The sequence below is a fragment of the Dunckerocampus dactyliophorus genome, chromosome 6 (assembly GCF_027744805.1).
Source record: "Dunckerocampus dactyliophorus isolate RoL2022-P2 chromosome 6, RoL_Ddac_1.1, whole genome shotgun sequence".
Taxonomy (NCBI): domain Eukaryota; kingdom Metazoa; phylum Chordata; class Actinopteri; order Syngnathiformes; family Syngnathidae; genus Dunckerocampus; species Dunckerocampus dactyliophorus.
The window spans coordinates 8,438,649-8,453,097 of NC_072824.1; the positions used below are offsets into that span (position 1 = coordinate 8,438,649).

General features: G+C 42.4%; 1 protein-coding gene across 2 annotated transcripts in view; it reads right to left on the bottom strand.

Moving 5' to 3' along the window:
* Positions 1–14,449, bottom strand: part of hhip (hedgehog interacting protein) — a 48,908-nt gene that overhangs the window by 8,185 nt on the left and 26,274 nt on the right. For both annotated transcript variants that reach the window (XM_054778592.1, XM_054778594.1), the window contains exons 5-11: positions 13,013–13,164; positions 11,354–11,527; positions 11,122–11,265; positions 10,914–11,032; positions 9,169–9,292; positions 8,033–8,178; positions 6,508–6,589 (exon numbers count right to left, since the gene is read on the bottom strand). In XM_054778592.1, the coding sequence (XP_054634567.1) occupies positions 6,508–6,589; positions 8,033–8,178; positions 9,169–9,292; positions 10,914–11,032; positions 11,122–11,265; positions 11,354–11,527; positions 13,013–13,164 (941 nt within the window). The remainder of the gene's footprint in view (positions 1–6,507; positions 6,590–8,032; positions 8,179–9,168; positions 9,293–10,913; positions 11,033–11,121; positions 11,266–11,353; positions 11,528–13,012; positions 13,165–14,449) is intronic.

Here is a 14,449-nt window from a genome sequence, read left to right on the forward strand (position 1 = left end):
AGCGATATGGTATAATAGTTATTGCATAATCACATTGACAAAAAAACACACTAATATTGTATACTGTATGTGCGATTCCTACCCCAAGACAAAACTGTGTTCTTAAAATTTGTCTTAAATTTGGGAGGATGGAGGGTGGAGGCGGGGTAGATTCTCATGCTCCCATCAGCACCCAACTCCATACTACATCCCTTAGGCTGGCTTTTGTCGTTGCATGCCGTAGTTTTTAAAGGAAGGGAAGCCAATCAGGAAAGATGGGAAAAATAGAAAGACTCCCTGGAGGATTGTGTGGGTTGGGGGTGGGGGGGCTGTGGCTAACACTGTTAATAGCAGCCAGGGGTCAGCAGCGCAACTAAACAGTCTGTACGACTGCCAGGGTGGCTGTGAAAACAGCACCTGCTGGTAGCGCCACTTGACAAAGGCAGCTGGGTCAACAGCCACTGTGGGAATTTATCAACTTTGGGAGGGGTGGTGCTGGATGTGTGAGAGTCAAGGGAGTGGGAGAAGGGGGCCACGGTGCTTGCACAGGAGCTTGTTACATGAACATGAAGCTTGATGATGATGATGCTGCTGAGGAGCATGAAACGTAAAATACGTCAAAAGCTGATTTAGATGTAATAGGAAGAGTAATACTGCTGTGACTCTGATACTGTCATGTGTTTAGCTTTTCTGATATCAGGATGTGCTTGATTGACGCAAGGTGAATGTGAGAAAAGCGCAGTGGAGTGATGTATATTGTGCACTCCCAACAATGGGTTCATCAAATGTCCCCGTGTGGTCTCTTTTGGCGTTTTGTCATCGGACGACCATTGTTAGGGGTCCTGTCTTTTGTAGCTTCATTCCTTATTTTAATTGTGCAAGAAATTTACTGTGTATTGTAGGAGTTCGGGCTATTCAGGCCGGACAGACGAACAGCTTTGTCAAGGCAAGGACCAATAGCGGAGATGGAGGAAGATTTAAGAGGGACAGCAAAATAAAAGGGCTTTTTTTGCTACACTATGCTGGGAGCTAGCATATCGTGCGCTCACACAGGCCCACAGATGTGCATGTTCGCATGTACCCCACCACCCACACAGTTTATATCTGTACACAGCAAACACAGAGGCACTTAGATAAATACATACTGCATTTAAACAACTAGCTGTAGTCCCCTTCCCATGCAAACACGTAAAATATACCACTTTCCCTTCTTCAAAACCACCAAAACGTACAAAAGTACGTTATGCTAACTGTAAAACCAATCGAGTGATCGAATCTGTCTTAGGGTGTGTTCACAAATATAGTTAATGGTCTCAATCAGTTGAGTTTGTCAACTCATGAAAACTCCATTTCCATTTCTGAAACAGAATTGGGAACTTCAACAATTATCTGTAAAATCAAGCATAAGAAGATGTCCTGCTACCACACGGCATGCACGGCAACAGCCTGCGTGCTAAACCGAATTCAACATTCTTACCCGTTTGCACACGAATTCAGAATAAAGTTTGGGGTCAAGTCTCGTTGGATCGGACTAGAACCGAACAACACCAGAGTTCCGTGTATCAGACCGGTCAATTTGGTCTGCACCCAAGTTCCATTCCCGTATTCGCACCTGTTCAAATAAACCCCACCGATGGAGGAAAGGAACGAGAGTTTGATTAAACCAGATTAAAGGGTGCTAGTGTGAAAGAACTCAACTGAATTGGTTTGGTATCCGGTGGTCTTTTTGAGTAAAGAACTAATGATTTACATTGTAGCAAATGTGGAAATAAAAAGTTTCTTCTGCAGGGATGGAGTTTGAACAATACAGTAAGAACAGTCAGTGTAGGTTACTTGGCACATTTGATTTAGGTGTTTTTTGGGTGCCTCTGATTGGCTCCCATGTCGTTCTTGTTGTACCCAAGTAAGGCATAGTTTTGGAAGGATGGCACACAAGTTTGACAGGTGGATTGGTGCGGCGTCTGCTTTGATGCAGACTCTGCATCGGTTCGTTGTGGTAAAGAGAGAGCTCGGCCAAAATGCAAAGCCCTCGATTTAGCTGTTGGTCTACGTTCCTACCCTCACCTATGGCCATGAACTTTGGGTAGTGAAAGAAAGGACATTCTTGCGGGTAGAAGCAGCCGAAATGAGTATCCTCTACAGGGTTGCTGGGCTCTCCTTTATAGAGATAGGGTGAGGAACACTGTCATCCGGGAAAAACTAGAGCCGCTGCGCCTCCGCATTGAGAGGAGCCAATGAGGTGGCTCAGGCATCCCTGGGGAGGTGTTCAGGGCACATGTGCCCAGTAGGAGGCCTTGGGGAAGACTCAGGCTCTACGTTCACACTGCAGGGTATGATGCCCAATTCGGATTTTTTGATAAAAGCCAATCTTTTATGTGGTAGTTCACATTACCAAAAAAATGTCAGTGTAGACGCAAAGTGTCTGGGAAGTGACGCGCATACACAAAAGCACAACGTCACATGTTTTGACGTGTGTCTACGGAAGTTGCTACGGAAATAAACATTGCCTCAATCTGTGCTCTCCTCAGCACGTTTCAAGGATTTTGTGCGATAGGAGTCAACATTTAACCAGATGATTACATTTAAGAAGAAAGAGGGCAAGACTTTTGACTATGGCAGTTTGTGGAGAACTTGCTGCAGTGTCTGTTCAGAGGTGCGTGTGGGTGGATGTCGGAGCCAGGAATGGTGGGACATCGACGTGAGCCGCTTAACTAGTATAACTTTTGCCTACATCGGCGAGTATCTTTATCCAAGTCTTGGTAAGTAAGGCAAAACATGCCTTTCAATGACGTACTGTATATGTTAGACATACGCAACCTGACCATTCAGAGTGCTGTAGCTTGGATACATATATGATTTATATCGACATACAAACGACTACGGGCCACACGGTGGTCTAGTGTTTAGCATGTTGGCCAACATGTTGTATAATATTATGAGAAACAAAACTAAATATAGTTGTAATATTTGGAAAATTAGGTTGGGGAAAAAGTTAGCTAGTGGTTAGCATGTTGGCCACACAGTCAGAAACATCTGTGTTTGAATCTCCATTGGGCATCTCTTTTTGTGGAGTTTGCATGTTCTCTCCGTGTGTGCGTGGGTCTTCTCCGGGTACTCCGGTTTCCTCCCACATCCAAAAACATGCAGGTTAGGTTAATTGGAGACTCTAAATTGTCCATAGGTATGAATGTGAGTGTGAATGGTTGTTTGTCTATATGTGCCCTGCTATTGGCTGGCGACCAGTCCAGGGTGTACCCCGCCTGTCGCCCGAAGTCAGCCGGGATAGGCTCCAGCACGCCCCCGCGACCCTAAAGAGGAGAAGCGGTATAGAAAATGGATGGGATGGATGGACGAACGAGGCCCGAGTCGCACTTGAAAAAGTCACATAGGAGCAAAAAAATGCAGTGTGAACATTGCCTTTGTCTCACAGCTTGCCCGGAAACGCGTCAATATCTGCCGGGAGGAGCTGGCAGCCAGGGAGAGCCTGGGCTCCTCATCTTAAGCGGGATAAGTGTTAGAAGATGGATGGCTGGATGGCCAATGTAGTTTTGGGAAGGCCCCGGAGTTTAGAATTCTGGACAAGGACGCTGAGTTTTCCGCGGTAATATGGAAAAAGACTGATGGATTTAGGGGTATGCAGATGTGGAGGTAATTGGAACATACTGTATTGTAAAGCCTAACTATCATCAGAATGTGCTTATTTCAATCACACTGAGAAACCACCAACCACCAACAGCCTTGCTGTTTGTCTCGCTTTGTTTTACAACCCCACACACTCAGCAGGTTTCAATGCATGGTGGCCTATTTATTATTGAAGGCGCACTTCAACTGACAAACAAATACCTCAAAATGAAGTCATCTGGCCATGACATGTTTACACAAACACGGCTGAGGGATTTTATGGCTAATGTTTCCCTGTGGGCCCTTTTTAGCAGTTCTAGCAAACGGTTCCTCGTTTTACCCTCTGTGTTCCCGACTTTAAAGCTCATTGCTCAGCGCAGGATGCTACCCTGAAACTTTAGCTGGCAACCTGCTCATGAGAAGATCCTATTATCCGAGCCTGAAAGTGTCAGGAGTCAAGACTCCAACGCCACAGGCTCTGCAGACTAAACAAGTCCAGTTGACGGTGGAAAGAATTGTTCTGATGGGGGATGGGGGTGGGGGGGGTGAATGCATCCAGGGCTCATGCCAGAAAACATAAATAAGAAGCAAGTCATCTGGGCCCCTTTGAAACATCTGCGGCATAATTAATTGCACTAACACTTGGGTGGCACTGTCGTCACCCGCGACTGATCAGCTGCATACATATTTCAAGTGTGATTGCCAGTCTGCTTTTTCTACTTAATCTGTCTCTCTTAATTTAACAGGAGATATTTCGTTCCAGCCGTTTCTTTTGTGTTAAGCATTTTGGCTGCTCTTAGTTCAAACTTGACCCGTTTGCTGACAACTCTCAGTGAGGACAACTCGAAAAAATCTTTTAAAACGTCTTTCAAGAAAAGAATCAGAATGTCTTTGGTTTGAAACTGTAGAGTGGTGCGAACATAGTTTCTCTTCTTGTGTGCTGAGGGGTGCTGTCGATCCTTCCCTGTTTGATACACATGTAGATACAGTGTATACATACAGAATAAACACCTGATAATTGAATGGCAACACTCAAACCCAAGTTAATACAATGATACTTGCTCATATATCATAGTTTCTGTCATGATATCAATGAATAAAAATTCACTTTAACTAAATATGCTCATATTATGAATAATTTGGGGCTTTACTGTATATGTGTACACATATATGTGCATGTGTTTGTGCATGAGCTGAAATAAATGAAGTGTCAACGAAGCCGGGCCGGACAACAGGTGCCTTGGTGTTTTTCCTTCCTCTCAGCAAAATAAAACCTGCTGTCAAATGCTCTGAAAATAACCAGGGCGCTGTAATTTGCCAGCATGAATCCCACCAGCTCCCCAGTGTTGCTGTTAGCAATACCTGACACTAACATAGCGCAATGCAACGCTTGCTCTCCCGTTACAGGCGCTCGCATTTGCTTTGGCCGAGGCAGGTGGGCCATGTGACGAGCTGCTGGCCCACGGGAGTGAAGGGAAAGCTGGAAGTGGCGAGGATTTAAGAGGAGCGTGATTAACTGCAGCTTCGCGGGTTGCGTCAGCGTCAGTCGCCGGATCGTGTCTCCACCAGTCGTTTTATTGGGTATGCTTCTACTATGGCAGCTTCGCCTCTAATTCTGCCTCTTCAAAGATATTTAACCACACTTAGGGCCTAAGTGCTTAAGTCAGCAAAAACACAAAAACATGATAGCTGAACCCATCATCATGCGAAATGTCAGCAAAACTGGCGAGCATCTAGGCGTGTTTTGCTTGTTCTTTGACTTTTTGTGATGCCACAGAAAAGTATAAAAAGTGTAATGAAAGATGACCAGAAATGCAACATATTGTGTGACATGGCTGCTCAGTACAATGTGAGCAACACATTAATCAGTTACATTTCACCAAGCCGATGCACATGTAAGTACTCTTATTATACAGTACAATACCACACCAGACAACACCATACAACATATACAACACCACAAGTCGACAGTATTCCTCCACATAATGTGTCTTCAAAGGATGAGTGGTTTTACATTATTTTGGTTTTATTATACAGTAATCCCTCATTTATCATGGTTAATTGTTTCCAATGACTTTCCATGAAGTAGAATTCCTTATTTAAAAATCAAATATCATCGCAGTTATGAGCATAGAAAACCTCTTTACCAGCCTTCGTAATACGTTTTTTTTAACATTATTAGAGCCCTTTAGACATGAAATAACACCCCTATAGTCATCTTTACACTTGTGTTACCCAATATACTGTAGTAGTGAAGATAAAATAAGCCATTTAAGACATAAATAGGTCTCCAAGATATAAATAAGACTTGTGCTTGTGTGTGTTGCTGCAAATGTGTTCCGGTGACGCAAACAGGAAGTCACAACCGCGGCGCAGAGTTGAGTTTTAGCTTGGCATGCCTTATGGCCGCAACAGTAGCCCGCTTTAGGGATTATTGTGCCTGTTGTGAGATAATTCAAACCTGCAATAAAAGCCTCTTGTTCCAGTGATCAAGTCTGGTGTTGGTACTGAATATTATAGTAACATTACTGACACCTAGTGTGCAGTGTCTAATACTACTTATCAGCACAACGTCTCGGAATGTGTCTTCTGAATGCCTTATATTGTATTTTACCTCATTTAGCCGTTTTTATGCTTGAAAATGCTTAATTTAGGAAAAAAATATGTACATTTTTTGGATTAACAATAAACTGCATTTAGCCACAAAACAGCAGAATGTATTAATTAATACATTTTGGAAAAAAACATGACATGAATGAAGCCGCAAAATCTGAAACACAACGTGGCAAAGGATTACTGTATAATTTTAATGACAGAAATGTTAGAATGTTACTTAAAGCATTATACAGTTGATAAAGATTCCTAATCATCATATTCCATATCAGATTCCACTGTGCAAGATTTTACCTTTTGGGGTCCACCAGCTTGTAGAGTTTCCCACTGTGCGACTGTGCCATGCTTTTACTGCTCGCCAGTATGTAGACCTCACCTGAAATAAAACGAAATGGTCACATTAAAAGGCGATCCATCTGTGAAAGACTTTTTTACGGGTGGATTGAACACTCATGAACACTCATGCGGGTAATTTAATGAGGAACAAACCCACAGCTAAATTCCATAAGGGGACAAAGTGTAAACATGTGTCTGTGGGGCACACGCCCGCCCAAAACGCTCGCCACCCCTGGCCCCGACGTGATTCTCGCACCGCTAGCAAATCACGATCAAATGCGGCAAATCTGAAAGACCTCCTTAAAACAACGACTCTTGACAGCTGGCGAGAGCTGCGATCACACATTTATGACGGCTGTCGTTGAGTGAGTGTTCGACTTAATCAGAAACACTGGAGCTGACAGTTCATAATCCCGCGAGGTGACTGGTGGGGTCCAGCTGGTATCATGTTCTCTGTATCACATTATGGCACTCACCTCACTTCACCCGACTTGATCTTAGTGCTCCTAAGTTAAAGGCAACACACAACCCACGCAAAACTCTGCATTGTAGGTGGCCTGTGAATTTCGCCGTGCTATTTTATGGACAAGATCTTTAATCCAGGAGTAAGTACACATTTATTATCCTGCTGGGAACATGCCACACCAACGTCAAAGCAATATAAGCTTAAAAGTCAGTCTTCTTTTGTATAATTCAAGCAACAGGCATTAGAAACAAGCATGTTGCAAGTAATACAAGTACTATTCCAGAATGGGCTCTCATGGAACATATGGCTATTGCGTGCCAAAACTTGGTATCGTAATGGCACTGATGTAAACAGTAGTAACCAGACAAAAAACTAAGTAGCTATTGGTACCTCATTCAGTGCTAAATTAAAGCAGACTAAGCCACCTGTAACAAGCACTTGAAGGTGATATTGTGCAAGTAACGTCTTGTGAGTGATGTAGCATCCTGACAGACGCACAAGAGATAACCTTTTTAAACTTTATTGCCGACCTTAGCACGCAGAGAGTGGAGGTCAGTTCCAACTCCACACACAGGTTTCGTCATCGCTCTCCACAACAGAAACACAACACTTCCTCATTATCCATCAAACACAGTCATAGCGAGCAAGGTGCATTCACGAACAGCAAAATTCTGAACATCACAATACAACACAAATTTGTGTTGGTGGCTTTGCTGTGATAATCATGACAATCTGTGGTGGATTTTATTTCGTATTGGTGAATTTATTACCTAACTATCATTTTATTGAGATTATTGAAGTAATAAAATTATGATTCTGTTCAACTTGCATGTCACAAAATTCTGTAGAAATAAAAAGGCCTTGTTTGTGGACAAAATGTGTGTTTTCCTTATTTAAGTACCAGTTTAGATACTGTTTAAGCACTGGCACCGTTTCAAAAGTGCCGATTTAGCACCGGTATCGGCTAATATGTAAACGATACACAACCCATATGACACATTTCATTGCTATACTAACCCAACTCGTCTTCACCAAATCCCAGGATGTGTCCGACAAGCATGGAGCCGCAGGACCCGGCTGTGCCCAAGCAGAGTGGTTTCTCCTGCCACTGGTCACTCGATGCTGATGGTGTTATAGAGGACTTCTGGAGAATCCGCAGGTTGCTGACACAAACACATAAGATCAGAGCCACTGTTGAGTGTGTATGGTCATGCAATATTGACATTTTCTATTTATTCAAATAGTAGCCTCCACTCTGATAGACAACGTGCCTCAATGAAATTGCAGGGTGTGCAATTGACTTGAATAAATAAATGAAAAGCAATAATAATGCACCACCTCACATAAGTATAATTGATACTGATACACGATGTGTCACACTTTTACAACAACACACACTGCCACACAGTGCAGACGGGGTTTCTGTAAAGAAGAAGGTGACAATGATTGCATTTAAAAACTCCCTTATTCCCTAAAATATGGCTGGTACTCTCTGCAGTCGAGTAGGTCAACACTTCAGGGCACGATATGCGGAAATATGTTACTATTGGACATTTATTTCATTTGTTACATTAAGAAATGTTTGATCGGTTTATTTAGTTGTCCACCCCGCTAGCCTACATGGTGTTACTTGAGACTTCGTTGTTTGGTTTTACACAAACATCATGGTGAAACCTTCATTTAGCCACCACAAACAACAAGCCTCTAAGCTGGCGTTGGTAATTAGCCGACCGCACATTGTTTCAATTCTGAAGTCCTGAGAGTGAATTTTTTCCTACTATTTACTTCCTTTGCTTACTCGAGCGTCACTGTTTGACATCAGCAAACAAGGATGAATTACAAACCAAAGAAAAGTGTGAACAGCACAGGGCAGGATGTCTAATCTCCATTTACACTGAACTGGCTGTGCTGCTGTGGTGAAAGTAACACAAAACCTGTTTTCCCCCTCATGCGGTTGGAACTTTGTATTGACTCTGGCACAGCTCGACATAAGGGACAGACTGAATAGGGTGAGAACGAGAGAGAGAGAGAGACAAGCTGTGCTCATCTCAGTAAATTCCGGAATTGCACTGCTAATGTACAAATCATCCAGTCATCAGAAACGACAAAGGCTCAGGGTGTACAGGTTGCTGTAGCACTTACAGTTACCTTACCCAAGCTTATCTCCGAACACGTAACTGCCATACAATCTCCTCGACTGGCAGCCCCTGTAGATGAAGCCCCCCACTGGTGGTGCTCCTCCAATGGACTGCAGGTCGTAGACGGATGGTTCATTCTCTGCACAGGGCAAAGGAGATGAAATTTTGGATTAAAGTCAAGTTGCCGTGTGACCCATTCCGTGTGATTGACATTGAAGTGTCTAAATACCTTGCTTTGGTTTCATTTTAAAATAGTACCACAGTAAGAATTTAATCCAAAAGGAGACTGAGGGCAATAAGAAAGCGAAGCGCTGCAGTAAAGTGGACAATATGGCAACAGCGTAAGCTAAGGGTATCCTTGAACTTGCAATATACGGTCAAACCTGGGTTTTTGAACGCCTCTCTTTTCGTACACTATCTCGGTTATTGTACAAAACTGTGCGTTGGCCCTGCATTGTATCATTCTGTGGAACTGAATGCCCAAACAAAGTTTGACTCACTGTCAGTACATTTTTTAACTGTGTGGGACTGCTAAATAACCCACTATGAGGTCAAACAAAGTTGCCACTGCCAGCAATTTGATAACAAAGGTGAGAAACACTATTGAATTGTAAAAAAAAACTCATTGCAAAGGATGGCGTCGCTCTCTGCTGTCTTCTCCAACAAGAGTCTTCAGTAAAGGTGAAAGTCATGTTAAATGTTCATTTATCAATTTAATTTGTATGTGATTTTCTGACATCAACAGTATCGATAGTAAATGCTGGTGTATTGATACCGTATCATGAGAGATAATGATGCAATATGCGGTGATATGGATACATTGACCCACCCCAAAAGGAACATTTATAAGTAACAAACCTTGTTGGCTGACAATGTAATACATCTTTGAGTATCTAGAAAAGGGCTGTCTAGAACAAAATAATAATAATATTAATAATAAAGTAATAGGTTTGTGAGAAGGACAGTGGAAGAAACCAAGAAATTCTGTGATTGGACATTCTCCACAACATCTCAGGGCCATACGACACGGACCTTGGCGGATTGCTGCACCAGTCCACAAGTTTGACACTGATGTAATATGACTTTATTTTTGGATTGCAGTTGTCTTTGGCAAAGGGAAATATGAATGGAGGGTGGCGTACTGATTTCCCAGCGGTAATCATTTTAGAGTCTGGATAATTGGCTAATGTCACAGACCATCCTTCACAGAGGGGGGCAAAGTATATACTCCAGTTGCCAAAGTCATCGTTATTAAGACACACACCAGTCATTTGTTTGTGAAGAAAAGTGGGGTAAAAAATTGTCAGAGACGTCGCCATCCATTTCCTCATTGTGAGCGGGCCCCTCTGAGAGTTTTCAACAATGCTACCCCTGCGGTTATTACTGTTGACAGCTCTAAATCTTACGTGCGGACGCAATTTTGCATTCCCTTTGGCATATCGGAATTCCACGCGGTGGGGGAATCTCTCTGTAGCTCACACTTTAACCTTCACTATATTGGGCAGGAGTCCCAGATTATTTCTCAACTTGTTCCCACAACGCTGTGTTCATACACAAATATCAAGATGTGTAAGTTTGTATGTTGTTCTGAGGCTTTGAAGTGCTCCTTGTCAAACAATATTTACATCAAGAATATACATGACAAGCCAAAAGTTTGGAGATGCTTATCCATGCTGTTGAATGAGAAGGTGTGTCTAAACTTTTGACTGGTAGTGCATGCTACGTACACAATAAGTCACAATGGTACTTGCACAACTAACCGTAATCTTTCCCTTTGGAAATCTCCAATATTCTTGGAGTTGTGGAGTTTTTGTCACTGGCGTCCGTACAGAGCATGAGGAGACTCCCGTTCTCAGTCTGAAGACGATCAACCGTGCACCTAAAGAACACAGAAGGCCAAGAATGATCACAAAAGAACTACATAATACTGTACAGTACACACAACTTGAAGTGTGACCTTTAACGAACCTGCCTGGGTCGTGTAAGCCATGAGCAAAAATCTCAGGCGGCTGGTTGGTGCTGTTGAAGTAGGGGTTATCCCGCGGTATGGAATAGGGGGCTGTACAAGTGTCTGTGTCCACGTCTACCCTCAGCATGGAGCCTGTGAAATCACTGCCGACACAGAACAAGAAAACATGACATTGGGAAGTTTGCCATCTCGGGAAGAGCACATTTAACCACTGTTTCAACTCAACCTCACCTGAGTCCGTCCATCTCCTCCATATCATCGAGGGTTATCATTCCATCACCCAAAGCGATGTACAGGAGACCCTCGGGGCTGAACAGAAGCTGCCCGCCAAGATGTTTACGGTGCAGCTCCGCCACTTCCATCAGCACCCGGATGGTCCTAGTGTCCACCTGGTTTGGATTTTTCCTGAGGAAACAAGCAACACAAAAGAGGCGTGGATGGCATCATGCAGTCTATTTTCTAGGAACATTTCATTTCGGGTAGTTGTTTTGGGTGTTTGGAAAAAAAAAGTGGTTTTCCCCAAAAAATAATGACGCTATAAAAGTGCCATCATATCCTCTAACTAATTATTATTTAATTAAGGCCTGTGCAAGACAAAAACGGTAATCCAGATTAGATCATCAAGTGAAAAGTACTCGCAAAATAGTTTGAGTGAAAGGATGTTTTTGCATTGCAAATAATGTACACCACAACAAGCAAGCATGGAAGTCTGACATATATAGCAGCAATACTACACACACATAGACAGTGAGTCTGTGGAGATTTGTGACCCACTTTCCAAATCCAGCGCAACGCTCCTTAACACCTCCTTTTAGAAATGGTGTTAAATCTGTGGTGTGGGGATTTTTATCGGCAATTATATAATCGTATGAAAATCAGTCCAGGATTTTGTAATGCCTCGCTTTTCAGTATGGGTTTACAATTATATAAGTGTACTGGCCGGTACTACAACTTTTCAGCAACAAAGTTTCCATACACACTTAATACACAATTATGACCATTTGCATGCACTGTAGCTGTATTTTATGAAGGAGTATTAAAGCCACACTGCAGTAAATTTAAGAGAAAAAGAAAAAAAAATTAAGAAGTTGTAATCCTATGAGAAAATATAGAATTCCTTATTTGTTAAAAAAACTGGTGGTTGATCCTTTCTTATCATAAAATTACATGTTTTCAATTATTGTTGTTCAATTTTTATTTTTAAAGTAATTTTTTCTCTTAACATTATGACTTCATTTATTTATTAAATGATGTTCCTTCATAATATTATGCCTTCAGTCTTCTAACATGACACATTGTTTATTTATTATTGTTAAATTATATATATATATATATATATATATATATATATATATATATATATATATGTGTGTGTGTGTATACTGTATATTATATTAAATATTATATTATTTTTGTATAATAATTTTCCCCCATCATAATATTATGCATACTATTAGTTTTTTTATCCTAATATTACAACTTTACTGTCATAAAATTGTTAGATTTTAAATTATTTTTCATTTAATGAAAAATTATGATTTTATTCTCATATTACACATTGTTTTTCCCATAACATCATTATTTGTGTTTTCGTTGTGGCTCTCATACACCATGGCAGTATTTTGTTAGTCAAAGCACAAAAACATGTGGTTTATGTTGAGTGAAGGTCAACTCGGAACATTAATAGTGTATGAAAATGAACCAAATTTGCACTTTAAAACTGTAAAAGTTGCACATTATAACTTTACAGTGCACTCGAAAAATGTCAAAATGTAAGCTAAGTGTAAATGCAGATAATTAGCTTTCTAGTGATGCAATCGAGGTTGTGCTGTCCATTCAGTCTGCTAACTGGTATCAAAAGTTAGCTTGTGCTCACACTTCTCCCATTACCTCGACACGGTGTATTCAACCACACGGAGAATGTGGTCGTGCGGCCCGATGGCCCAGCGCTCTTGGTTGGTGGTGTAGGAGACGTAGAGCTTGCCATTCTTCTTATAATTGGGATGGAATGCCAGGCTTAGCAGGCCCCTTTCATCTCCTCCCTGCAGTCAGATGGGAAGCACAAAAGATCCAGGAGTTAATTATGTCCCTCCTCAGCCTCTGCTTGGTCGTGTGGGTTCGGAATCATCCCCCTCCACAAGCTCTGAAGCTCCCCTCCCATCGGTCATCTTCATCATGGCCAAGGCCGTGCATGTGCAACCCCCCCATCAGCCTACAGCCCCCTTTTGGTTTCTTCAACCTCTCTAATCCCTCTTTTTATTTATCCATCACATTGCCTTTGACACCCCGAGCATTCTCTCATTCTTCCTTTTCAAACCTCGCCTGTTTCACTTCACACCTTCACCAACCTCCTTGAATATACCATTACCAACCATTATAAAGCATTTGACTCTGAGTGGAGTTGCACACCCCACAACCCCAACCCCACCACCTCCTACGCCTCCTCTCACTGCAGTTTGCTTATGCGCGCTTGTCCTCAGGGTCGGGGTCCCCTGCGACGCCTGGGCCCTCAAGGTGGCCTCCATTGTGCGGTGATTTGTGTGTGTAATCTTTGGGGGATATCTGTGAATGCCGGGCTGAGTGGCTCAAAGAATTTATTAGCTCACACACAGTTCATAGAGAGCACAAAAAGTGCTTCAAATCCATTGCTTTTTGCCCCCCTCCCCTCCTTGCTCTTTCCTGGTTTACACAAAATGCATGCAAACTTCACGGCTTATACGGGTAGGGACAGGGGAGTAAAAAAGCTAAATAAGGAAAAGGGCTGCCAACTTCCACTGTCTTGGCAACATGTTTATAAAACATCTAAATTGCTTGTGTAATATGTAAACCTTTGTCTCACCCCCCGGAGGCAGCGGCATGGCTTGTCACTACCCTGGTGGTCCTCCCATCATAGTTAGCTGTAATAATCAGCAATAGCATTTGGTTCCCTAGGCGAGGCGAGACAGCTCGGCCCTTCTTTATGTTGCGCTCTCCTCACTATTTCTTCTTGACAAAAGAATGAACAGAATGCCGGGCTTTAGGTGTGAAGAATGGTTAGAAAAAAGTGCTTGATGGCTTTCTGTGCTTCCTTTATCATTGCCTCTTTCAGCGAAGACATACAAAAAGAGAGTTAAGTGACCGTCATACACGCATGAAACTGAAAATCTTCAGTTAAACCCCACCAAAGTTGTACAATTGAAAATTTCAGGAAAAATACAACTAAAAGTTTAATGTTGAACGGCCATCAAGCACGATTTCGCTTGCGAGACTTCAGCTCAGTAAGCCCTTTTCGATTTTTGTTTGTTTTGCTCCAACATCCGCTACTGGCCTTGGCAAAGAGGACAAGTG